General features: G+C 39.6%; 1 protein-coding gene across 2 annotated transcripts in view; it reads left to right on the forward strand.

Moving 5' to 3' along the window:
• LOC134495537 (V-set domain containing T-cell activation inhibitor 1-like) overlaps positions 1-24,922 on the forward strand; it is a 142,664-nt gene extending 117,742 nt beyond the window's left edge. The window contains exons 1-7 of one of the 2 annotated variants that reach the window (XM_063301050.1): positions 13,947-14,060; positions 16,346-16,451; positions 17,263-17,622; positions 19,139-19,249; positions 21,070-21,126; positions 23,572-23,619; positions 24,663-24,706. In XM_063301050.1, the coding sequence (XP_063157120.1) occupies positions 16,367-16,451; positions 17,263-17,622; positions 19,139-19,249; positions 21,070-21,126; positions 23,572-23,619; positions 24,663-24,688 (687 nt within the window). In that variant the 5' untranslated portion in view covers positions 13,947-14,060; positions 16,346-16,366 and the 3' untranslated portion in view covers positions 24,689-24,706. Of the gene's footprint in view, positions 1-13,946; positions 14,061-16,345; positions 16,452-17,262; positions 17,623-19,138; positions 19,250-21,069; positions 21,127-23,571; positions 23,620-24,662 lie in introns of those variants that run through there. The other variant, XM_063301049.1, reaches the window with a different exon arrangement.
• The last annotated feature ends 1,112 nt before the right edge of the window (positions 24,923-26,034 follow it).

Here is a 26,034-nt window from a genome sequence, read left to right on the forward strand (position 1 = left end):
CAACCAGCCAACCGGCCTCGGAGTACCAGCCTGGGAGAGTTCAGTGCACAACAGACCAGCAGCCCGATAGTGGGGCAGACCAGCCTCAGAGGGCTGGTCCGGTGAGGTAACTTGGTGGTGCGGTAGACTGGTAGTGGGACAGATTGGTAGACCAGTCATGGAAGACCAGCCAGGCTGGGAGAGCCTGGGAGAACCAACCAGCTGATGTGACAGACCCAGGGGTGAAGACATCAGCGCGACAAGCCTCAGTGACCTGGAGTGGGGGACGTGGCATTGAAAACATAGCCATCCCCTCCCTATCTGCCCAGCAACTGTGGAGAGCTGTAGGGCCCCCCCAGTGTGAGTGAGGACTCCCTCCTGGGGGTGAGAGACAAGGGGGGGAGTCGGGGAGTGTATGTAGGTGTGGTGTGGGAGAGTAGTCACCACCAGAGTGAGAGGCAGGAGGTGGGTAGGAGTGCATGAGATAACCTCCTGGCTGACAAGTGAGAGAGGCCGAGCAGGTGGGGGTATTAGAGTGAATGGTGAATGGGTTGGTGATGGCTGAGGCCTGATGGCCCCAAGAGTGGGAACTGGTGCACCGGAGGGCCTGCCATCACCTTGTGGGTAACTGAGCATGCATGAGAGGGTATGAGTGATGGACGCCCCCTACTTCAGATTGGGGATTCTGGAGGTGTAGGAGTGGGGCTGTAGGGAGTCTCTGGGGGTTGTAGGGTGGGTTATACAATTGAGGTGGTGACAGGTAGGGGATGTTACGGCAGGAGCCAAAGGGTGGGCCATCTTCGGGGAAGACACCCCCAGTGTTTATTACCGGTGGCATGTTCCAGCCCACTGTGCTCAGACCCAGGTCCTGGTCAGCAGATAAATAGGGGCCCTGGACTCCAGCTGCTGCTACTTAACGCCAGGTCTGTTAACAACAAAGCCCCCTTCATATGTGATTTGATCACTGAGGAAGCGGTAGACCTGGCGTCTATTACTGAAACCTGGCTGGGCCCTGAAGGGGGGGTGCCCCTTTCGGAAATGTGCCCAGCTGGACTTACAGTATGGCACCAGCCGAGATCCCAGGGCAGGGGAGGAGGGGTGGCAGTTGTCATCAGAGAGTCTCTAGTGGCCTTCAGGGGCCCGGCTCCACAGGTGGCCAGCTGTGAGACCCTGTTTTTCAAGATGGGCTCCCGAGAACAGTTGGGAGTGTTGCTACTGTACCAGCCTTCCTGCTCCATAGCAAACTCCCTGCCCGAGCTGCTGGAGGCTGTCTCAGGGTTGGCAGTGGAGTTCCCCAGGCTTATGGTTCTGGGGGACTTCAATCTGCCATCCCTGAGGCATTCCTCAGAGGCAGCTTGGGAGTTCATGGCTACCATGGAAGCCATGGGCCTGTCTCAGATTATTTGGGACCCAACTCGAGACAGTGGTCTCACCCCGGACTTGGTTTTCTTGTTGGAGCAGTGGCAATGTGATCTGAGGGGAGAGTTACAGCTGTCCTCATTGTCATGGTCAGACAATGCCCTGGTGGCGCTGAGATTCTCCTATGCTGCCCCCCTCTGCAGGAAGGCTGGACCCATTCAATTGGTCCCCCTCCCCTGGTGACTGATGGACCTGGTAGGGTTTCAGAGGGAGCTGGGGGTTATACCCAAGGATCTGCTGCATGGTCCAGCAGAGGCCCTGGCTGCTGCTTGGAATAGAGAGGTGGCTGGGGCCTTGGACAGGATTGCACCTGTGCGACCTCCCTTACCTCATTGAACCCAAAACTTCCTGTGGTTCATGGAGGAGCTGAGGGTTCTGAAGCAGATTAAGAGACGTCTAGAGCACCGCTGGAGGAAATCAAAGACTGAATCTGGCTGAACACTAGTTAGAGCCACTATTAAGGCCTACCTGGTGGCAATAAGAGCGGCAAAACACCAATACTTCTCCGCCCTAATCAGGTCCGCAGAATGCCACCCGATATCCCTGTTTAAAATCATTCAGTCCCTTTTGGGGACGGTGGGCTGGGTGACCCACCTACAGGGTCATGTGGAGGAGTTCTCAGAGCATCTGCAGGATAAAATCGCTGGGATCCACTCTACGCTAGACTCCAAGCGTGAGGCATTGTCCGTGGAGATACCAAGGGAGAGTACTTACCATGTTATCTGGGAACAGTTTGATCCCATTGGACTCGAGGAAGTGGACAGGATCATCTGGACAGTAAATGCCACCATTTGCCAGCTAGACCCATGTCCCTCCTGGATGGTGAAAGTTGCTCAGGAGGTGACATGTGGATGGGTCCAGGCGATGGTTAATACATGCTTGAGGGAGTTGTTTCCATCTGTCTTTAAGGAGGCATTGGTACAGCCCCTTCTCAAGAAACCATTGCTGGACCCTACTATATTGGACAATTTTCGTCCAGTCTCCCACCTCCCCTTTTTGGGGAAAGTGGTTGAGAAAGTGGTGGCATTACAGCTCCAGAGGGTTCTGGATGAAACAAATTATCTAGACCCCTTTCAGTCAGGATTCAGGCCCGGATATAGGATGAAAACAGCATTGGTCGCACTTATGGATGATCTCTGGTGGGAGCGGGATGGTGGCAGTGCATTCATCCTTGCTCTTCTTGATCTCTCAGTGGCTTTCAATACCATTGACCATGGTATCCTTTTGGGGCGACTCAGAGAGTTGGGGGTGGGCGGTGTGGTTTTGCCCTGGATCACCTCCTTCCTCCAGAGCCGGTCCCAGTCAGTGGTGATAGTGGGGGAGAGATCCAACCCTCAACCCCTCCATTGTGGGGTGCCGCAGGGTTCGGTTCTCTCCTATTCAACATGTACATGAAACTGCTGGGTAAGATCATCCATCACCATGGGATGAGGTATCATCAGTATGCTGATGATACTCAACTGTATATCTCCATCCCAGGTGAAGTAAGTGATGCTGTGACTGCCCCCTCCAGGTGCCTGGAGGCTGTGGCGGCCTGGATGGGGAACAACAGGCTTCAACCAAACCCTGATAAGATGGAGTGGCTGTGGATTAAGGGCTCTTCTGTATCCAGGACTTTGTCATCCTTGGTTCTGGATAGGGTTGCACTGCCCCAGACAGACCCAGTGCGTAACTTGGGAGTCCTCTTGGACTCACAGCTCCTGCTCAAAGAGCAGGTGGCAGCCATGGCCGGGAGGGCCTATGCACAGCTTCGTGTTGTGCGCCAGTTACGCCCCTTCCTGGATCGGGAGGCTCTTCAAACAGTTACTCATGCCCTCGTTATCTCCCATATTGACTACTGCAATGCACTCTACATGGGGCTACCCTTGAAGCATATCCAGAAGCTTCAGCTGGTCCAAAATGCAGCCGCACAGGTTATTTGTGGCACCCCTAGAAAGGTGCATATAACACCTTTGCTACGCGAGCTGCACTGGGTTCCAGTTTGCTTCCAGGTCCAATTCAAGGTGTTGGTTATCACCTTTAAAGCCCTACATGGCACGGGGCCAGGCTACCTGAGGGACTGCCTCTTCCCCGTTACATCTACCCGCCCCACCCAATCTTGCAGGGAGGGCATGCTGAGGACCCCGTCAGTAAGAGAACTCCATCTGGCGGATTCCAGGAGGCAGGCCTTCTCTGCAGTAGCCCCCACCCTTTGGAACATCTTGCCCCCAGAGGTGAGGCTAGCCCCATCGCTCCTGGCCTTTTGGAGAAACTTGAAGACCTGGCTCTGCCAGCTGGCCTGGGGTGGGGAGGAAAGGAGTCATGCCTGGGGTTGGCTAGTGCCTTGAAGCACCCCTTCCACATAAAGACTGAATGAGATATAGCTATCTAGACTTTATTTTTATCTATATTATTAATAATTTGTAATTTTATAGTGTATTTTATATATTTATTGTTTTATTGATGATTTTGTTGTAAACCGCCCAGAGTCCCTCCAGTGGGAGGAGATGGGCAGTGACAAATTTGATAAATAAATAAATAAATAATTACTTCGAATGAAATATCTTATCCAAAGCCAGTGTGGATTTTCAGTGGCCATTATTATATAAATAAATCTGAAACACATATAAAGTAAATTCCTGATTTAGGGTTAGTACCTACAGTATAGGCCCTATAGAATCCATCATTCCTTTAATTATTTCTCTTTCTGGTTACCAGGAAATTTATCAAGTTATTTAAAAAGTGAAGTACCTCAGGTGGGGAAGTAATGAATCCTGTCTGCACCCTGGGTGATGACATTGATGGACTAACATATAGATACAAAGATTACTGCATTGCTCATTAGATAGGAAACTTGGATTCAGTGACAAAGAAGCAGGGATTTAATGATGTTTTAAAAATGGAGATTTAGTATTCCATTAAAGTGCTTTCTTTCTTCCTCTGTCTTTGGCTGATGCTACCTCTTGCTGAATCCAAGGCACACAGTTTTATGTGCAGCATGAAAGATGACCTTTCCTTCCCATCTGAATATTATTAGCCAGGAGACCTTGTCATCGGTGGAGTTGTCTCTCATCTTTTTTCTCCTGGTGACTTTATATCTTTCAATGAACCCCCAGAAACAAAGTCTACGGACAAGCCCATGTAAGAACAATTGTATACAACAAATAAAGAAAGCTGTAGAGAAAGCAATTATGGTGAACTATAATTTCAGAGTAATCTAGCTGTTTATAATGTATCCAGAAAGCAAACTATTTATTTTATTGAAAATGATACAGGATGCATAAAGGCATATGAAATTATATATCTCCTTGCTTTTCCTTGAAACCCACATAATTTAAAATTTCCCTTTCTTTCTTCTTTCGTCCTTTGCCTACCCATGATTCTTTATTCCATTGACTGTTTCCTCTGACATGTCAGCTAACCTTCTGCCTGCATCCAGTACCTAAAATAATAATGGGATATAAAGAGTAGGTATTCCATCCTTTATTGTAACAGACCTGTCTATATCCTCATATTTATATAAGTGGGCCACAGGAGGAAAAAAAACAGTTACCTGAGACCAGTACATTCTTCGCATGATCTTTTTTTGTCAGTTTATAGCATAGAGCCTGCATATATCTAAACCCAGAAGTAAATTCAATGTGTACATTATATGACTTGTTTCAGCCCTGTCCTGAAGAATTATCAGCAGGTCCTGTCTTTGGTATTTGCTGTGAAGGAGATCAGTGAGAACCTCAGTATATTGCCTAATATCCGTTTAGGATTCCACATCTGTGACAACTATTTTGAGGCAAGGATGACTTATCAGAACAGCCTGGATTTGTGTCCAGCTGGCATAGATTTGTCCCCAACTACAGCTGTGGCATTCAGAAGAATCTGGTATCTGTCGCTGGGGGACTTAACTCTGAAACCACCTTCCATAGAGCCAACATCATAAACCTTTCCAAAGTTCCACAGGTAACTATAGTCATAAAACAGGCAGAAGAAACACAGAAAGTTAAGACTGATCCAAAGTAGATTGTATTGTTCTTGGTCATTTAAAAACGACATATTTCTCCAATGAAAATAAGGTTTTAGAATTCAGGCAAATTCAGGCAAAGGGAAGGAATCTCTCCTCATGTTGATGTTGAAGAAAAGAACTTTTGAAATTAATTTCCTGAATGATATGCCTTTTAAAAGTGTAATGGATTTAGCCTTCATTATTTAAGATATATAGATAGCATTTTTTGTCAAATGCCATTTATATACTGTACATAAATCCAATCCTTAATTCAAGCTCTTTTACTATACAAAACAATACACATAAAACTGGAATATATTTTCAGTCATGTAACAAGTGAGGGTGTTATTCTGGTTGATAAATAACTTGTTTTCATGCTCCAAAGCACTATGTGAACTTAAGTCCTCAAACTGTGACTATGCTTTTGTATTTTTCATCATTCAGCTTCAGAGCTGTTTGTATCTTAGCCCAATTATTAATGATCTCTGATACTTTTCTTGAGTAAGGAGCAATATATAGTTCAGCAGATCAAAAAAAAAACTTTTCTTATCACAATTTCCAATAAGATTAGCTAATTAAGCTTAGTTCTCTGCAGCCCAAATACTGTAGAAGCCATTATCAAATGATGGCCCTTAAGGTGTCCTGATCATTGGAGAATGTGTATGTCTGTGTATGTGCATAAATGTACATATGTACATATATATGTATATAAATATGTAATGTAATTATTACATTTATTTATACACCATCCCTATCCCAAGATTCTGGCCAGTTTACAAATACAATAATCAATTATTATTTTTATAATAAAAAATAAAAAAAATAAAATTGTGTCAATTAAGTCTTTAAAGCTATTCATATTAAATTTGGCAGACAACATCCTTGAAAAAGGGAGAATGGAGAAATAAGGTTGCAAATAAGGCTAATTTCTCTGACCAGAAAATAAAGTAGAAACATTATTAGCAGATCTTTTTCTTAACAGTTCAAAATTTAAAGGAATTTGGCACATCCTTTCTCTATGAAATACAACAGCATTCCTCCCACTGATTAGTAAGTTCTATAAAAAATAAAGGAATGCCTTTTTGTAAACTCCCAATATCTGTCAGTGAAAGAGAAAAACAGGTTTTCTAAAGAAAAAGAATAGATTTGGCCCATATATAGCATGCCAAGTGGCCTCCTCAGTGATTGGAGATGAGCTGGGGTGATTTCCAATTATTGAATTGAAGTCTGAGCCAATGTTGTGGTTACTGCATAGCCCCATGGTGATTGATCCTTCCCACCTTGTCCCCAGATAATATAAATCATAATCCACTCTCTGTTCTGTCCATATGGGAGACCAACATTCTAGTCCATAACAGAATAAATGGGACGATTTAGTCAGAAGTAATTCCTGAGCTGTCTAGAGGAATTTCCCCTCATCAAGAATGTGCAACTTGTTCTTCCTAGTTATGGAATGAAAAACAAGAGGCAAGGAGACTGATGACACGGGTTCACTAAATTCAGGAACTGTTTAACTTACGTTTCCCAAAATGTGCTGGAAGACACATCTCTGTTCTGTTCTATGCAGACGACACAGCAATATCTTCAAGGACTTCTATTGGAGGTACCTAATCATCAGAGGGCCTTTACTCTGGCATAATATCATGCCCTCCCCTCAGCTGTTGTTGGAGGCCGGTACAGGAAGATTTCTTACCTGGATGGACAATGCCCTTGTGACTCTGGTCACACAGAAACAACAGAGCATGTGCTCCTCCAGTGCCTGTACTATAGAGACATTCATACTAGCCTCATCTTACCATTATTCTACAAAATACCAAGGGTGCTCAGGACGATTTTACACCTCCCTGGTGCTGTCAGATACCAACCCTGCTACAACATACAGTGTTGCCAGTTTCTCTGCAGCAGTGGTTAAAATTCGCCAGATGATGACCAGTGCCATAAACTAGCATTTATTTTATCACACTAGGGTACTGTATTTACAGATATACTAACCTTTATGTGCCCCTACACCCATCTAATGCTCCTACCCCTCCCTCTAGATTTTTTTTCTTTTTCCTTTTTCCCTAGACTTCTTTGTTTTAGCTTTTTATATTAGATTTTAATGTATCTTTTACATTTGTGTTTTAGCTTTTTGTATTAGATTTTAATGTATCTTCTAGGCTTTTAACTGACTTGTACCCCATCTCCTTATGCTGGTCTTTGACCATAACAAAGATTTGTTACTTTACAAAGTTACTGATTTTCCTTAGCAAGTAGTGTTTTGCAAATTTGCATGTAAGACTAAATAAGCTCCCCCCAAAATTTAAAACTATTATTTTTTTCCTTAGATCACATATTCCTTTCTTGCCCCTGGGATGAATTATAAAACCATGTTTCCTTCTATCTACCAGATGGTTCCCAATGAAGCACTTCAGTACACGGGGATTGTCCAGCTACTTCTGCATTTTCAATGGACATGGGTTGGGATCATTGCCAGGGAGGATGACCAAGGAACACATTTCATCCAAACATTGACTCCAAAGCTTTCTCAGGGTGGCATCTGTACTGCTTTTATTGAAAGAATACCATCTGCCTTGTCTGCTATGTATGACCTTGTAGCCTTGTTTGACCATGTCATGATCTGAATTCTGGGTCTTTTGATTTGAGTTCTTTGGGGTTATCCTGCTTCTCAAAAACATTTGGCAGCCCCTGGTTTGAATATGATACTATTTGAGATATGCCATCGCTCTGAGCTTCTTTCCTCTCCTTCCTCCTCCTCTTCTCTGTTTATAGATATTTGTTCTTCATATCTGGCAAACTGTTACTTTTTTATTAATGAGAGAGAGAGAATATGTCCTCTACTTGTCTTTTTCTCCTTGCATCCTAAACATCCTGACTTGCAATAAGAAGTAAAGTCTTCTTCAATGCAACCATGCAGTTTCTTAGCAAGAGAACAGAAGTGGTTTGCCTCTGCCTTCTTCTGTCACATTTTCTCAACCTCCCCATCTGGCCTATAGCCCTGGAATCCCTTAATAGTCCTGCTCAGTGTCCTAACCGTATCTTGCTTACCTAGCAAGCTGAGAGAAGGTCAGACACTTTTGATTTTTATCACCCTGAATAATCTGTTATCCTCTTCAAACTTGGCCAGTTCACTTCTTACCCCAAAGTCAAGTTCATATATGCACAAGTGAAAAAGCCATCAAATTGGGACTGAGAATCAAGCCATAACGATTGAAATATTTGCTTATCCCTACTCTCCATATAAATATCCATATCCAGTCATAGCATTTTCAGAAACACTTACTCATCACCTTTCAGTATGGTAGAGAGACTTCACTTTTTTTATTCCTTACACAGCTTCATCCTTTTCTGAAAAGCATCTCATTTAACAACAGTGCTGGAGAGGAAGTATATTTTAATGCCAATGGAGAATTAGCAACTGGATTTGACATAATCAACTGGATCACTTTCCCAAACCAGACCATCCTTAGAATAAAAGTTGGAAGAATGGATCCCACAGCTTTACCAGCCAAAGAGGTCAACATTTCCCAGGAGATCATTACATGGCAAGGACAATTTAACCAGGTGACGTTAAATTGAATGGAAAAGTGATCCAGTAATATCCGTGTTCATCTCTCTTTCATTGTAGGTCAAATACTTTAAGAAAGCATTGATCCTGGTATAGAAGTTTGGATTATACTTGGGCATGTAACAGTTATACAGACTTAATCAACTGATAGGTGAAATACTATCAAATGAAATTTGATTATGTCACTGAAGTGATAATTAAAAGAAGGAATGTATCAACAAGCTTGATAGTGATAAATATTAAAAAATAAGTGTGGTAGTAGAAACTAACAATTTTTGAAACTTAGGGATGCTTTGGCGGTGGGACGCGGTGGCGCTGCGGGTTAAACCGCTGAGCTGTCGATCGGAAGGTCGGCGGTTCGAAACCGCGCGGCGGGGTGAGCTCCCGTTGCTCGTCCCAGCTTCTGCACACCAAGCAGTTCGAAAACATGCAAATGTGAGTAGATTAATTGGTACCGCTTCGGCGGGAAGGTAACGGCGTTCCGTGAGTCATACTGGCCACATGACCCGGAAGTGTCCTATGGACAACGCCGGCTCCAAGGCTTTGAAACGGAGATGAGCACCGCCCCCTAGAGTCGGACACGACTGGACTTTACGTCAAGGGAAACCTTTACCTTTACCTTTAGGGATGCTTTAAATTACATTTTGATTTCACAGTTCTTCTGAGATGCGCCTGTTGGTATATACTGTAGAAACATGTCATTTTTTTTTACCACCACAAAATGCTGTGGTTTAACAAGTGAGGATGTGTAAAGGGCTCAGTGTCTCTGAATAATTTTCAAAGATGAGTAAGGATTTGTACATTGATCTCACGCATCCTAGGCTGACTTACTACCTGGTTGGCTATGGAGTTTGTCACTGTGATGATTCCTTGTGTTTCTAAATGGCCTGAAGATGCCTACAAATATATCATGCAGCTAGTGGAAGAGGTTTTGCTGTGAATATTCCAGAAAAATTAATATTGTTTAAAGAATACATGGTCAATTGGAAACTGAAGTGTGAATTGATGGATATACCAATCCTTCCCTCTTTGATATTTATCCATTCTTTTGATAAATTCAGGTTGATTAGGCTGAGAATAAGTGGCAGAACCAAAGTCGCCAATAAATAGCATGGCTAAATGAGATACAGTATTCATTAGGGAGTAGCATTTTCTCTGGAGATTACTTTTATTGATGTTATCTGCATTTATTGATGTATCTGCTTTTATTGATGTTATATAGCAAGTAACCAATGGAAGATGTTTTTCTATGAAGCTAGACTAGCATGTAATAATTGCAAGGTTGGAGCTTCTCCATTTCAGTTTTAGCAATAAATAACATGATCTTTTTAAAAAATGGAATGCTTCCAAGTACAAAGTAACATTTCTAAAATTGCTTATATTGTTCAAAAATCTAACTGGCAAAGTATGACATATACATTCACCAGGATACAATATCAAATGTTATTCTCTCTTCTGACTACATTTTTTTTTTACCTAATGGCATATTTACCATAATTAAAACATTTTTGTCCATACAGTAATTTGATTTCTAGAATTTTTAGATCCAAACTACACATGCATTTTCACCCCTGGATAGGGGCCCCCTCCTACTCACCATCAGTACTCATGACAAGAAGGGATAAAAACTGGTCATCAAGGGGGAAAAAATCAGTATTGACAGAAACTGTCACATTAAAGTAAAAGGCACAAGGGAACAACAATATAGAAAATGCCATTAAAACAATGTTCTGGTTTGCAAACTTTTGGGCTGTCAATTCAGAGAACAAAATATACCATATTCTTTCACTGATCTTAATTCAAGGCATACTGATTCTTTGTAAACTGTCTAAAGCTCTCAATTTTTTATGCGTAGGTCTTGCCCCTTGCAGTGTGCAATGATAAATGCCATCCAGGATATAGCAGGAAAAAGAAGGAAGGAAAGCCATTTTGTTGCTATGATTGTACCCAGAGCCCAACAGGGAAGCTATCACATGAAAAGGGTAAGAGACAGTGAAATGATGTCTACAATCCTACATTGTAAAACTCCAGCATGAACGCTTACAGTCCTCAGCATAAGAAAGACAAGTAAGAGTGTTTGCTGAACTGTTTTTCTTCCTTTATGCCACTTTCCACTCTTAATCCCAGTCCTATTCTCAATTTACATTTAATATTTTGTATATTTATTTATTATTTGTAAGACTTAAATGGCTGCCTGACTCCAAAATGACTCTGGGCAACTTGCAGTAATATTAATTTAAAAATTGTAAATGAAGCAGAAGGTGTCCATTAAATGCAACCATCCCTCTCGGGGCTTCTGGTTGATCCAGCAAGGGAAAACTATGCAGATAAACAGAGATATATATGTGGAAGTAACGTGGCCACAGATGTACATGAATATCCAGTTGCATCTAATTTGCCCATCTGGGAGTTTCTTTGATAAGAATCAATGTATTTTTTCTACTGAAATTGTGAAATCATCCCCAGTCACAATGTTTGGCCTGAGACTGGTTGAATTCACTGCAATTAGTTTATGATCTTGATATATCCAAGAAATTTGATCTCTGTTGAAGATCTATTTAATCAAAAAGGAAAGAAGGCAGAGGGATAAACATTCACTTCTCCATTTCCATTCTACCTATTTAGCCAATCTCCATGTGATATATTCGAGGAACAACAATGGCATTGTGAAGAAAATAACTTTTCAGGGTTTTCAGACGAATGGTCTCGCTTAAACCAAATTAAAACATAAATGAATGTGGCAAACAACCTTGGAAACTATCTGACCGCAGCTTCTGCAGCATTTGCTAAGTTTTATCAGTGGATCCCCATAGAAACCCATGAATCTCTATATTCAAGTTTGCTCCCTCCCGTCTTCTCACTAAGACAATGACTTTCTTCAGAGTAGATAAGTAGGGCAGAAAGTAACTTGAGATCTATTGCTTATGAATATGTATGTATGCCTGCATCATCATATGAATTTGTATGCTTACATCATCTCTTTCTCTGTAAGTGCAATCCTTTTCTATCAGTGCATTCCTTTTGTTTTCAGGGGAGGCACCCACCATCTTAGTGAGAACCCCTCCAGTGTGCACTGTTTAATAAATACTGCAGTTCAGCCTTGATTATTTGCTTTGGATCCTGGGTTTGATTCCACACCATGTATTCCATTTTTCAGATCTGGATGATCGTTACAGATGCCCAGAATGTCAATATCCAAATAAGGACAGAAATCTATGTCTTCCTAAGATCCCAAACTTTCTTTCTCATCATGAACCTTTGGGGATCACATTAGTTTTCTTGGCTCTGTTTTTTTCTCTGATCACAGTTTTTGTGCTAGGAATTTATTAAACACAGGAATACTCACATTGTCAAAGCCAACAATCGAGACCTCACCTACTCCCTGCTCATCTGTCTCTTGCTCTGCTTCCTTTGCCCCCTCCTATTCCTTGGTCAGCCACATGCTGTGACCTTCTACCTCCTATAAACATCTTTTGCCATCATCCTCTCTGTGGCTGTTTCTTCTGTACTGGCAAAAACCATCACAGTGGTTGTCACTTTCATGGCCACCAGGCTGGGAAGTAGGATGAGGAAAAGGATGGACAAACGATTGGCCAGTTCTACAGTTCTTTTCTGTTCTTTAATTCAAGCAGTGATTTGTTTTGTCTGGCTCTATATCGCTCCCCCATTCCCAGATTGGGACACTCATTCTTTGGCTGAGGAATCTGTGCTGGAATGTAATGAAGGATCTCCCATTCTGTTTTACTGTGTTCTGGGCTATGTGGGATTCTTGGCTCTCATTAGGTTCGTTGTGGCTTTCCTTGCGAGGAATTTGCCCAGTGCTTTCAATGAAGCCAAGTTCATCACTTTCAGCTTATGCATTTTTTGCAGGGTCTGGGTCTCTTTTGTCCCCACCTACCTGAGCACCAAGGGGAAATGTATGGTGGCTGTGGAAGTCTTCTCCATCGTGGCTTCCAGTGCTGGATTACTTGTTTGCATCTTTTGTCCAAAACTGTATATAATTGTTATTAGGCCTGAACTAAACTGTAAGAATTTAAACTGCTAAATTCAGAATAACGATCACAAGACAAAATTGAGATTCTGTTAGTATGTAACTTTACCCGCTTTCTGTTCCCTGCTCAGAATGAGAGAAGTGGCATTAGAGGTTGTGTCAAAGGCACTAAAATTATCTGGAGCAGGTTGGGGTTTCACTGTGGTCAAAGCCTAACACCCTGCCTCAAATTCTATTGGGTCAATGCAGATAAAAGATTATAGAACAGATCAGATTTCTATCTAGGTGTGAGAGATAGTAATCTGTGGGACACTTTTTAGTGTCCTGATCCCTGATCCAGGTCCTGATGAATCTGGGTTGCATACATTCCTGAGTAGGTTTGGACTACATATTTTCTTACCTCTCTGCAGAAACTGTGGTCTACTTTAATGGAAATTAAGACTTTGAATGGTTTCCAAATAGCTCTGAGAAATTTTACTATCCCATCACAATCCTCTTCTTGAAATGAAGAAATGATTCAGGCACTGAATATACAGAAATCACTATTATACAACAGATCAGGGCTTTTCAGACTGTTCTGTGGGGTTACAGGAAAGACCAAGCCCCTTCCCCTATGCCTCAAATGCAGCAAGAGGTATCAGAAGCAGTTTTTCTAAGAATAGAAAGATCAGAGCTCATTGGCTCTCATTAAGAAGCCCACAAACCCAGGGTTTTTTTTACTCATGACAATCTCTGTGTGTACCTGAAAGAAGACAGTGGGGGCTTAGAATTCTTTAAACACACACGTGCCACAGCCTGAAAAAGTTCAGAAGCCCCTGTTGTAGATTTACTCCTTTGGTGTTCTAAGGAAATGAAGACAATGAAACCGTTGGACCACTGGAGAGAGAACAAATACTGTAGTACATGACTTCAGGTAGCAGGGCACCTGTACAGGGACAGGTATACATATTTGCGTTATAAAAAGCTTTGTGGTTAATATGTTACTCATACCTCTTGTTTATCTGGCCAAAGTGCTGTTGTTTCTTTCACTTATATCTTCACTTCCTGAAATAAAGAGGACGCAAAGATCAAATTCAATCCCCATATGCATAAAGAGGGCATTTCCAGCTTTCTTCCATGAAAAGGTATGCCTTTTTTTTTTGCCTTTTAAATAGGTATAATTTAAAACAATTAGCAGGGTTTTCAAAAGGAAATTTAAATTTGGCAAATCTGGAGGGAGGGAGATCTTTATATTTCTAACTATCTCAAAAACTGGAAAAGCACCACCATGTCTACATGCCTTGTCTAAAATGACAAACCAGGACTGAGGTAGCAGGCTCAGCCGCTTTCTGGAGCTTCCAAATGACAAGAGCTGTTTGGCGCGTATTGCGTTGGTGAGGAATAAACATGGATGGGAGCTGATTTCCTGCAAGAGAAAGATGGCGTCTTTAAGTCAGAGGGGAATTATTCACATAAAATACCACAGGCACATGCAAATACCCCCTGAGTTCTCAGAAGTAGTTAGTTTATAAAGGTCTGTATAAACAAATAAATTAAGCTGATTTCCAGCAGTGCCATAGCAGATTGCAATATGCATCTTAAAAAACAAAAAAACTACAATCTCTTCCATAATGTTATAAATAAAGGCTGGGATGGGGAGGGGAGGGGAAAATCAAGGAGGTTTTCAGCATGATTTAGTACAAGGTGAAAGAGTTTCAGATTGTTGATAAAAAGAAGAAAAATATTTCTTTGTTATTTGGTTTATTTATTCAGTTTATATAGTCATTCACATATGTGACTCCAGGTGGCTCACACCCTTAGACAGAAAATAATAAATAGTTACAAATAGGCAACTAAAATAAAAACCATTAAATTCAGTTAAAATGGTTGAAACGTAATTTGCGGGAGAGCACAATCCATACAATGACTCACAATACAACTAGCTAACAGGTTCCAAAGGGCGGGTGCTTCAGCAGGAAAAGCTCTCCTCCTGGGTCCTGTCAGATGACATTCCTTGGTAGACAGGGCCCGTATGTCATCTGAAGTGCAGAATTCCTAATTACAGCTAAAAACATCTATTGTTTTGCTTCAGAGCCCCATTTCTTTGTATGAGAAAGTACTTATTGTCCTCTAACCACCTCAGAACACATCTCTTCCAAAACATCCCAAATCCAAGATGTAGAACATGAACTTATTAGGAAAAAAGGGCCTTCGGCATGCCACGTTATCTGTCTCTATGCAAAGGAAATTTGGGGGAAGTGGGAGCTTCCATGCAAGCAATCGCTCAATGCCTCTGAAATGACCAAGCCATGCAAGTAATTGCTTACATTCCCATAATCATCGTACAGCCAGGACATCCCTTAGTTAGTGAGAATGTTAATGAACAAACAATCTCATGACCTTTCTTACAACTGATGCCATTTCTCTTTTAACCAGCATAGTCCCTTTTCCTATGTGGTCTTCTGGTGTGACAGAGCAGTACTAGTTTTAGGCCTAGGATAGCTAGCCTCTAATGAGGTTTTATGCTGCCTCATTAGAGCCTTTATCTTACTGCAAACATCTTGGTAACGACAAAGAAAAGCAGAAATGGAGAATATGCACAGAATATTATAACCAGCTCCTGCTGCACTCTCTTGAAATAACTGTAGTAGCACTGAGGAAGATAAATAAATGAGGCGACTGCAGTAAGAGACCAGAGCAAGCAAAAAAAGAGGAAAAAAAGAAAAAAATCAGACATATATATGAAGATTTATTGCTTACCCTAGGCAAAATTTGGCCTCAAAGTATACAGCACCAGAATTATTAGGGCTAAATTCAGCAAGATAAACAGTAGCCGTTTGTCTTTGTGTTTATATGTATTCATTTATATTTTAAACTATCGTATTTATTATTTATATTTCAGCCTAAACAGTGTTTAACCATGTTTATTTATAATTCTGTGAATTTATTTATATTTATGCCTGCATACTTAATGCTACAATTTGCACATTAGTCTAGAAAGTATCAGTCAGGTCAATTTGCATTTAAATTCACAACCTGCAAGGTAGATCATTCCCAAGAAGGTGAATGAAATGAAATGAAATGAAATGAAATGAAATGAAATGAAATGATGAAATTAAATTAAATTAAATTAAATTAAATTAAATTAAATTAAATTAAATTAAATTAAATTAAATTAAATTAAATTAAATTAAATTAAATTAAATTAAATTAAATAAATGATGAGGTCCCAAGAATTCAAAGAAAATGGGTTATTGCTGAGATGTTTTGCGAGAGAAATGGATGGTACTTGTGATTGAAATTTTATACAGCGAGCCAAGTAATATGCTTTTAATTTTGAATTGCATGGGTTTTTATTTGAAAAGTTGTAAGTACAAAGGCAAAGAGCTTCACAACTCAAATTATTTGTTTGCGGTCATGTGTGTTTCAGATCAGAACTTGCTGAAAAAATATGAGAGTCCATAGAAGTAAAGAAATACTCCATCTCATTCCTGTTTACTCCTGCATCATAATCCTGTCATTGATTCCTTTATCAGGTAAAATATGAAGAAAACCTTCAATAGTGTGGTTTTTTTCTGGGGGAAGGATTTATATGCATGCTGTCATCTCCTAGTGCTTCTATGGTCCTATTGCTTTGCAGGAGATGAAACCTTAATTTGTCATTGGCCGCATTCGCTTTCCATTGCTGGCAATGGGAGAAACCATGATGTATATATAGGGTTACCATTATTCAGAAAATGTTGCTTAGAGAAATATTTTTTGTTATTCCAAAATTTTAAAGATGAAGAAGGAGATTTCAGGCCTGCAAATGGAAGGGCTTTAGTGCAAGAAGACCTCCAAACAGTTTCTGTGGTGACTATTGGGTTAACCAAGCCGTCTAATGCATTGTGCATATAATGGAATGCTCAGTCTAGTGGAAGACATGGCTTGGAAGTTCAAGGGAGATTCTAGACAAGCATCTTATTGTTCGATCATCACATCTTACTCACGATATTTTATAGGATATCCCAGCACATGTATCTTCTGTTTGTAACTTTCTGATAAGTTGCAGCTGCTCTTTCCTTTTTTTTTTAATCTCAAAGTTCAGTTATGGAGGGAAAGACATAATAGCTACTAATTAGCAAAGCTAGGAGCCTTTTGACAGGAAGGAAGTTGTGAAATGTTCCTGACTGATGATTCAGGCATCATGCTCCTTTTCTAATGTCTTATATGCACAGTTATTTACAGGGACAAAAGTAATTAATTATACAGAGCTAGAGTATTTTGACAGACTTTTCAGGTTCAAATGTAAAATGCTGCTGCATTAGGTATTTTTTTAAAAAAACTAATTGTAACCATTTTTTCCAGACAATTTTGAATTGATTTCCCCCTTATTTGTCATTGGAAATGTGGGCCAAGATGTCATCCTACCATGCCATGTCAATTTTAAGACTCAAGCAAAACTTACCACAATTCAATGGAACAAAAGAGTCAACAGTACCATTGAGAACATCTACCAATTTACAGCATCTGTTGGTGAGGCTATCTATGGGCAGAACTATACAGCCAGAGCAGTTGTTTCCAAAGAAGGATTGAACACTGGAGATGTCTCCTTAAAGCTGAAAAAGGTCCAGATGTTTGATGAAGGAAGCTACAGTTGCTCGGTCAAATCATCTGAAGGCTGGGCTGATCAGGTCCAAATAGTTCTTCAGGTGGAAAAGTTAGGAGGTATACATTGTAATAAAATAAAATTAAAATTATTAGTAGCTGAGTGATTGGCTCACTATGAAGAGTACTCTGCCTTTGAAAACTCCCTATTTCTGTTCCCTGGAGAAATTTGCAGCAAACATTTACACAGATGATTTGCTTACTAGGTTGATGGAGAATTTTGAAAGGCCATGAATGCCCAAACTGTATTTGGGAGGCACAATTATTCCCCCAACTCTTCCCTTCTAGCATTATTCCCTTCAGCTCCACTAAATATGCATAGCCTTTAGAATTTTTTAAGTAATTCTGTTTGAAATTGTGGATATTTTTCAAAACTCAATGTCTCCTAATATGTGGAAACAATCCATTATTACAGATTGTGTTCTAAAGAAAAATATGTTTTCAAAATATGAAGGAAAACATAAACATTTCTTAATTATTCAGCAAACAAAATATGTCAAGGAAAGGTAGCTTTTTGAAATTCAGCATCTTACACTTGCTTTTTGAAGAAATAGCACAGATTTTGGGAAACCATAAGGATACAGTTCTACCCTGGAAGGATTTCCTTAGAACTCTCTACCTTAATTATAGATACTATATTGTACAAAAATTAATATACATACATTATTTGATATATTGTGTGACAGAAAAAAATTCTCCTTAAAGGAGCTTTTACCATCATCAAACTACATGATATCTTAACTAAGTTATCTGTAAATGATACAGAATTAGGATAGTTAGAAATACAGAATCAGATCTGGAATGGGGTATTTAGGCCATGAAATTCAATCTCCAATTAAGGAAAAGAATGAAAATTAAAACATGCCAGATGGATGGCTGTCCACTTGAAACATTCAGTAAAAGGGAAGCACATAATCTCTTAAGGGAACTGGGCTGCTATTAACCTGCTCTTCCTGTTAGGAAGTTTTTCCTACCGTTCAACACAAAGTTGCTTTTCTGTAACTCAGGATCCTTGTAATAAGCCCTGCACTTTGGTATGATAGAGAGAAGATCACTGGAGCCTATTCTGTGACTCCCCTTCAGGTACTAAAAAGTGTTGTCATATTCTACCCCCTTTTCTCAAGGCAAAAGTGACCCCAGCTCCCCTTGGAAGGTTTAGTTTCCAGTCTCCTGATCATCCTTCTTGCCTTTTTCTGAACCTGTTCCAGATTCTCTGAATTTTTAAAAAGATTTGCTGGCACGATTTGACAGTCTGACATGAAGCTATAGCTTCATCTGATCACATAGATGCCAAGACCAAAGCTCCCTGGAACTGACCATATTTCATTACCTTTTTCTTTTATAAAATTAACATAAAACCAAAAAGTTTTGGCCCACCAGTGAGAATGTGCCTGAGTACTCTAAACATTAGTTTTGGATCAAATGGGAGAAAATACAGTCTTCATCAAAACAAAACTTAATGAAACATAACAGCTGACATGCTCTTGTGATCTATGGTTGGCCATGAAGTTCATGAACAAATTCTATAAATATTTCCCTCAGTCCTGACTTAATCTTTGTTATATCTATTTTTCAGGCAATTCATCAACACCATCGTGCTTGAACTGGGCTCTTCCTTTACTTTGCATCTTAACTTTACTACTTCTTGTTCTAATAGCTGGATTTGTTTTTTATTGCAAAAGAAAAGGTATTGTGCAAATCCCTCATTTATAGCAACTCAGTGGTGAATTCAGGCAGGACTGTAGGCAAAACAAAGCCAGTGGAAAACAAGGCAGCACATCAGCATGTGGTGAAGAAGTTGAAGGTTTGCAGAAAATGTAAAATCTTTAAAGGCAAACAAGTAAGAAGAAAAGAGAAGGCCCTGAATGTTTTCCTTGGAAACAAAAAGTATTGGGGTTGCAGGGTAGGAAGTGGATTGCTCTCTTTGAGGAAGGCTGAATAGAGGTGAAATGAGGTCCAAGATAGGACTAGGGCTAGGGCTAATCAGATTAGTAGTACTAGCAGGATCATTTGTAAAAGAAAACAGTGCTTCTAGATATTCAGTCCCTCCCTGTAAATTATGTCAGCAGGGTAAGATCCCCAATTCAAAGATTGGTAACCTCCAAAGACTACATCCTCTGCCCTTTATTGTCACCCTACTCTTCATTGGGTTCCAAAGCCAATTTTGGGTCCTGTTCTTTGGAGTGGTGAAAGGGAAGTTTCCACCACTATTGTGGATAGTTGCATCACAATTATTAACCCAAAGAAAAAGGAATCAGTGGTACGGCAAACTCAATCCCTGGATTTATACAGTAGTGGCAGAAGAAGAATTTGATACTCTTTGACTTTGATTCAAGAATAAAATGCCTGATTTTCAAATACTGAATATCCTGTCATCCTGTCCTCTACTTTACCCCTCTGCCAATATAGGCTTTGAAATAGTACATCCCATTCATACATCCAGGGACCTGCAGTTGCCGTATTTTGTTCAGGTACTCATTATCACAAAATCACACCTTGATGCCACTCCACTCCATCGCATAAAGAGATGAAATGTCCTGGAATAAAAGCAGAGAAAAGGTGGCAAAAAAACTGTTTTCCCCCTTTTTTCCCCCTAGGCTTTTTGCTGTTCTTGTTTTTGTAGTTGCCTTTCTCCCCATTACAAAACATTTGCTAATACAAAAAATTCTTAACATGAAAAAAATAACTTCTGTTTGAAAATGCTAATTTTCAAATAATAAGCTTAAATGGCAAATTGCAAATACTGTACTGAGTATAGGCAAAATTTCAATTATCATCAGTCCTTGGAACTGCTAGAATAATAAAATAATACACAACCACACAAATTAAATTAGAAACTGCTACCAGTGACAATTATTCAAAGTCAGAACGATCAGACTGGCCAGACATTGTTTCACATGGCAATGTGCATTATGAGCCTTGGTTTTCTTCCCTTTTTCTCAGTATTGTTTGAAATTCAGTACTTTGAATATATGTTCAATTCACTGGAGGACAAAATTCAGAATCCATAGTTAATGGGTTTTGCTCTAATTCTGATGTCTTCTAATCTCAGTGTTAGTTTTTTGTCTTCCTGATCCTCCTAAACAGATGAAAACGAAGAAAAAAGCTGTTTGTCAGAGTACAGCAAATTGGAGCATGATTAAGAAGTATTGTAATTAAAGTATTTTGTGCAATGTATTTTAAAAACACTACTAAAATGAATACAAAAGTATTGAAGTAAACAAAAGTTTTAAAGTAAGGGTAATGACTACACTTTAATTCTTGTCTAAATTACTATTGTTTTTAATGTTATATGCCAAACATCCTTTTGTTAGCAAACCCAGTTACATGTGATAAATATATATTTCTGGTAAGTGTTAAAAGTACTACTAATACCGTCTCGCACCATCACAGTTCTTTTTTTCCAAAAAAATAAAATCACAACCCAAACCAAAACTAATTCTTCAAAATGTCTAGACATTCTGCATCTCTATCAGCACATACTGAATGTTGTGTTTTTCCTCTCAGAAAAACAGATGAAAGCCCAGATGAAAAATTCAGAAAATAATCCAAATCCACTTGTAGGTAAGTTCCTGCTACAATTAAAGACATTAAAGAATTATAATTACTGTTTTGCTTCTAATATAAATTTAGTCGTCATTATTAAGGTAACAATATAATACTCCTCTGTTATACAGGTTAGCAAACTTCCATAATATTATCTAAAATATTTGAATAATTATTATGAGTTTATTTCCTTTCTGATTTATGTTTGACAGATCATCAGAGTCAAATGAGTAAAGATGTCTGCCTTAGATGTGGTTTTTTCTTTCAAAATAAACACAAGCCGTAATACACAAAAAACATACCACTGTTCATAAATGTACATCTAGCCCCCTGTCCTGCGGAATGAAATTTGATAGGCATTGATTTATCCCTGCTACCAAATACTTTATCTGACATACACTTTGTACAGGCATGCTACTTACTTACTTATTTACAAATAATGGCTTATTTCTGAGTTGTGGAGTCCTTGGTGTTCTCTGAGCTTGGTTGTTTGCTTGCAGACATTTCATTACCCAACTAGGTAACATCGTCAGTGCTTAATTGAATGAAATCATCTGAAATAATGCTCTATCATTATTCAAAAAGTATGATGAAGTTGCAGACCCAATTTCAGGTTTATCCTCAGTCGTGGAAATTCACTGCATGGCCTTGAGTCAGCCATTCTCTGTTGGTTCAGTCTACCTCACAGGGATCTTGTTGCAAAGATAAAATGAAGGAGATCTCTATGTAATCTGCTTGGAGATCTTAAAGAAAAAAACAAATAAATCTTGGATAAATCTAATGAATGTTTAAAAAGTTGAATTATACTTGGCAGAAAAGGAGTTCAGAGAGTATATCTGCACCACTGTTTGATCCAATCTGATTGAAGATGGAACATCCCGCTGCCTTAGCTCCAGTTTTTTTGGGGGGAAATCTAACTACTCTGGGATTACAGAGGAGGAAAAAAAATTCTCCCACAGATTTCAGTGAATGCAAATTTGCATGGTGCATCAGTCCTGCAGCCTACAGAAAGCCCACATTCAGCTCCTCACAGATGTATGAAACCCAAAGAAATAGATCATTGCCCATCTTCGGTTTCCTCTTTCTCTAATTCTGCAGTCTTATGCAGGCTTCCCTGAAAGTAACTTCCATTGAATTTAGGGAGTCTTTCTTCACAAGACTGGGGATATGATTGTCCTGTAGCATTCGTCACACAATATGAAGAGGAAACAGGCCCTATCAGAAGGATTCCATTGGTCAAATCTGGAGCCTGTTAGTAAAAAAAAGAAAGGTCAAAAAGCAGAGAGATGGTCAGGAAAAGCCAAAATAAATTTCCACACAATGTCAATCAAATGAGGAAGTCTGGGAAAGGAGTGAGAGGTAAAGTCATCCATGTGTGTAATCTTCTGGGAAAGGAAAGGAAAGGAAAGGAAAGGAAAGGAAAGGAAAGGAAAGGAAAGGAAAGGAAAGGAAAGGCAGAGGGACTAGGGAGGAGGGAACAACCCCTTAAGGGAAAAGGCAGGCACTGGCAGATGGGTCCACACTGAAGTCATTCAATGAGGCTTGTCTTCCTTTAATAGATGGCAGGGGAAAGAAGTGTGGGAACAACCAATCAGGTCATGCAGTGGCAACAGTCTGGACTGAGCACCAGCCCAGTCCTGTTGCCAACCCAGAGCAATCTGGACTTGGATTTCTAAAGCTGGCTTAAGAAACAACCAGGACTAGTATAAGAGAGAAGCAGCTTGGGTTGCAGCACAGAATTGCCCTATATATGGACCCAGTTCAAGGTAGGCAAGGTCACAGGGTTTTATCCTCACTGGAGTAATACTATTTCAAATACTCACTCTGCTCTTAGACTTGGTACCCCAAAAGAGCTCTAATAGGTTGAGAGTTTAATGAGATGAGAGAACTCATTGGCTGGCTGCTTTCATCAGTGTCAAACAGCCCATCTGACATCTCCACCCACTTCAGCATTCTCTGTATATAGAAGTGAAGATGACCCAATGGATTACATCTGTAACAACTCCAGAAGCAGAAGAAAAATCAGCAACTTTGAAATAATGCAAAAGACACAATAGGCGGCTGATTTGATTTTCTGATTTGAAGCAAGTCTCCATTTTTATTTGCTAAGCTCTTTAAGTGGGGTGATTTAATCAAAACTTCAAAGTTGAAACAATGCTTTACCTTTGTACAGTGTTATTATTCAAATGTAAATCATATGTATTTTCCCTTTTTGACAACATTTAGAAAAAGGTAAACCTTATGAAATGTTTCTAATTTTAAATAAGCCTTTCCCCAATTAAAATATATTTTCACATGGTGTTTTGCTCCATGAAAAACTAAACCGCAAACTGTTACCATTTCTTTCACTCTCTCCTTGTGCCCTGGAACTTTTATTATTTGTCACCTGTATATTTTTATTATCATTCTGGACAGTGACAGTAATAAATGAAATTGATATCATTGCCTACCTTTTCTTTGCAGAACAACCCCAAGAAAACAGAGTTCTGCTTTCACCATTCAAAATACAAGGTTTGAGAATTAATATATTTAGCATTTGTCCAAAAAAGATGGCATGGCTGAGCATGCAACAAACAATATTACCAGGTCTGCAAACAATGATGAGTCCTGCCATTCATGATCTGCATATAAGCCAAACAAAATATACCACACAACCAAACAATAGGCACCTCAAAACCATGATGTAAATACGATCACACATAATATCTCTGTTTGGTCATATATCCTCCAACTCAGCTGCTTATTCCTCAGTTGTTTAAGACACTGTTGACAGTTGAGACATACGAAACTTGACCCGAATTCCCTACTTCTCCAAAGAAAACTTCAATGGTGAATGCATATACAGTAGGCCTGGGGTGAAAGCAGGATCACTCACAAACAAAGGAGAAATATCTCCATGCTTCTAGGGACACCAAAATTTAAAATGTACCAAACTCATCATAAAATCCCTAGGTGGATCCTGAATAGGAGTCGTAGCATAATAATTAATCAACCAGTTAATTCTTAAGAATTTAGCAGCATACCTTTAAAAAAAAGACATTTGCTTTGTCATGATTAGATACTGGCTGTGATTTTTAAAAAGTAATAGACCATTTAAAATAAGTCAATACATGACTTACCCTGTTATTTCAAGGTCTGATGTAAAAAGAAGAAAAACACAAGTATAATTGTAGCTTTGACTTATTTTCAAGGTTTGGAAAAGCAGATTTTTGTTCCCTGTTGTAAGGAGGAGGGTCTTAGTTGTTAAGAATCTCATTACATAGTGATGCTCTCCAGGCAAATCCAGTTAATAAAAGGGGCAAGGGGGTGGCTTGTACTCGCCATATCTTGATCTGGTACTCAGCATCATATAGTCAGATACTAGAGATAACAATGGACTCCAAACAATAGATGTAAAGAGACAGAAACTTTGATCCAGAACTTACGACAATTGTGATGATTCTGAATTAGGTTTAGTCATTTTCTAACTGCCAAATTCCATAAAATCAATGTGTTTAATCTACTTCAAACATTGTAACTGATTTATTGCTTTGTTTCGGGTTTATATTTTATAGATACACAGGACCAGTTGGGTAAGTAGATCTATGCCAATTATAATTCTTCCATTCAAAATACCAGTGCCTAATGTAAGTCTTCAGAATCACTTGAGGGATTATGTCTGTCTTCCTTTCCAGTTAAACACAAGTGACATCACCTTCAGATTCCCAGGATCTATGTTCTAGAGTAGGTTTGCCATGTTCCTGCTACAGTGTGGAAGTACTACTTTCAATCACTTTACCACCATCTAGATGAACCCCCCCCCCCAATATTTACAAAATTATTTGAGGGCTTTTTACCTAAGCACCTGGCTGTTCTGTCTGCTGAGAGGACCATAGCATAGCTTAAAGCTTCATTCCAGCAACCTCAGTCAGAGTGTATTTCAAAAACTAGCTGAACCAAGAAAGAACAAAGAGAACCATTTCTCATGGATTAAACAGAAACAAAGATTTCCTATTATCCTAGTCAGCCACTGAATGCAATGAAGAATATTTAACCTGACTTCATATTAGTCTGGGAAATATGATCCAACCAAAACTCTCTCACTCAAGGCCCTGTTTAAGCTGAACTAGACGTGCTTACAGCTACTTTAGGAAGGAAGCACGGTAGCAAAGGAAGGTCAAAGTAAAAGGAAGTGATTTCAGAAAAGAGTCGAGATGGATATGACTGGTTTCAAGTAGTTGATTCTATCAATTTGATGATATTTGGATCATCTCTACTTCAATTATGAAATACAATAATGCTATCCCTCCAATTAGAGATATCAAAAATATCCATCTTGAATTTCAAAATATGCAGATTTGCATGTTCACCAAATAGAGCTGTTCCTACAATCAGACGACTGCCCACTGCTCCACTTTCAGCAGCTTGTCAGGCTCCCAAACCCAGTACTGCAAAATTCTCTTCTTCATTTCACAGTGGCCCCTGAAAAAGGCTACAATTGCAGTTTCACTCAACAATTCATCCAACGTTTTTTAAAAGTTAAGGGAAAGGGCAAATAAAAGCTTGCCAAGCCTCCTGCTATAGACCTTGGCAAGAGGAAAGAAAGATCAGTGAGACAGAAGATAGGAAATGGAGGGGACAGAAGGTAAGGAGACATTAGGATTTGCGTTCAGATGAAGTCCTTGTGAGAGAATATACTCAACAGAGCAGAGTGGTGAAAGAATACCATATAATTAAGCAGCAAAATGTCCCACTTAAAGAAATGTTTATAATATACTTACCTTGGTGCTGATTATTGACTTAGCCTGGCTATCAGCAGCTAGTTAGAGAAAATCATTGTATTTGAAGTACAAGCAGTATTTATTCACTTATTAAAAATAAATTTATTCAGAAATATATAAAGATAGAAATGTCTTGCCATATACTAAAATGCAGGAAGCCAAAGAG

This window comes from Candoia aspera, chromosome 4 (genome assembly GCF_035149785.1).
Source record: "Candoia aspera isolate rCanAsp1 chromosome 4, rCanAsp1.hap2, whole genome shotgun sequence".
NCBI classification, from domain to species: Eukaryota; Metazoa; Chordata; class Lepidosauria; order Squamata; family Boidae; genus Candoia; species Candoia aspera.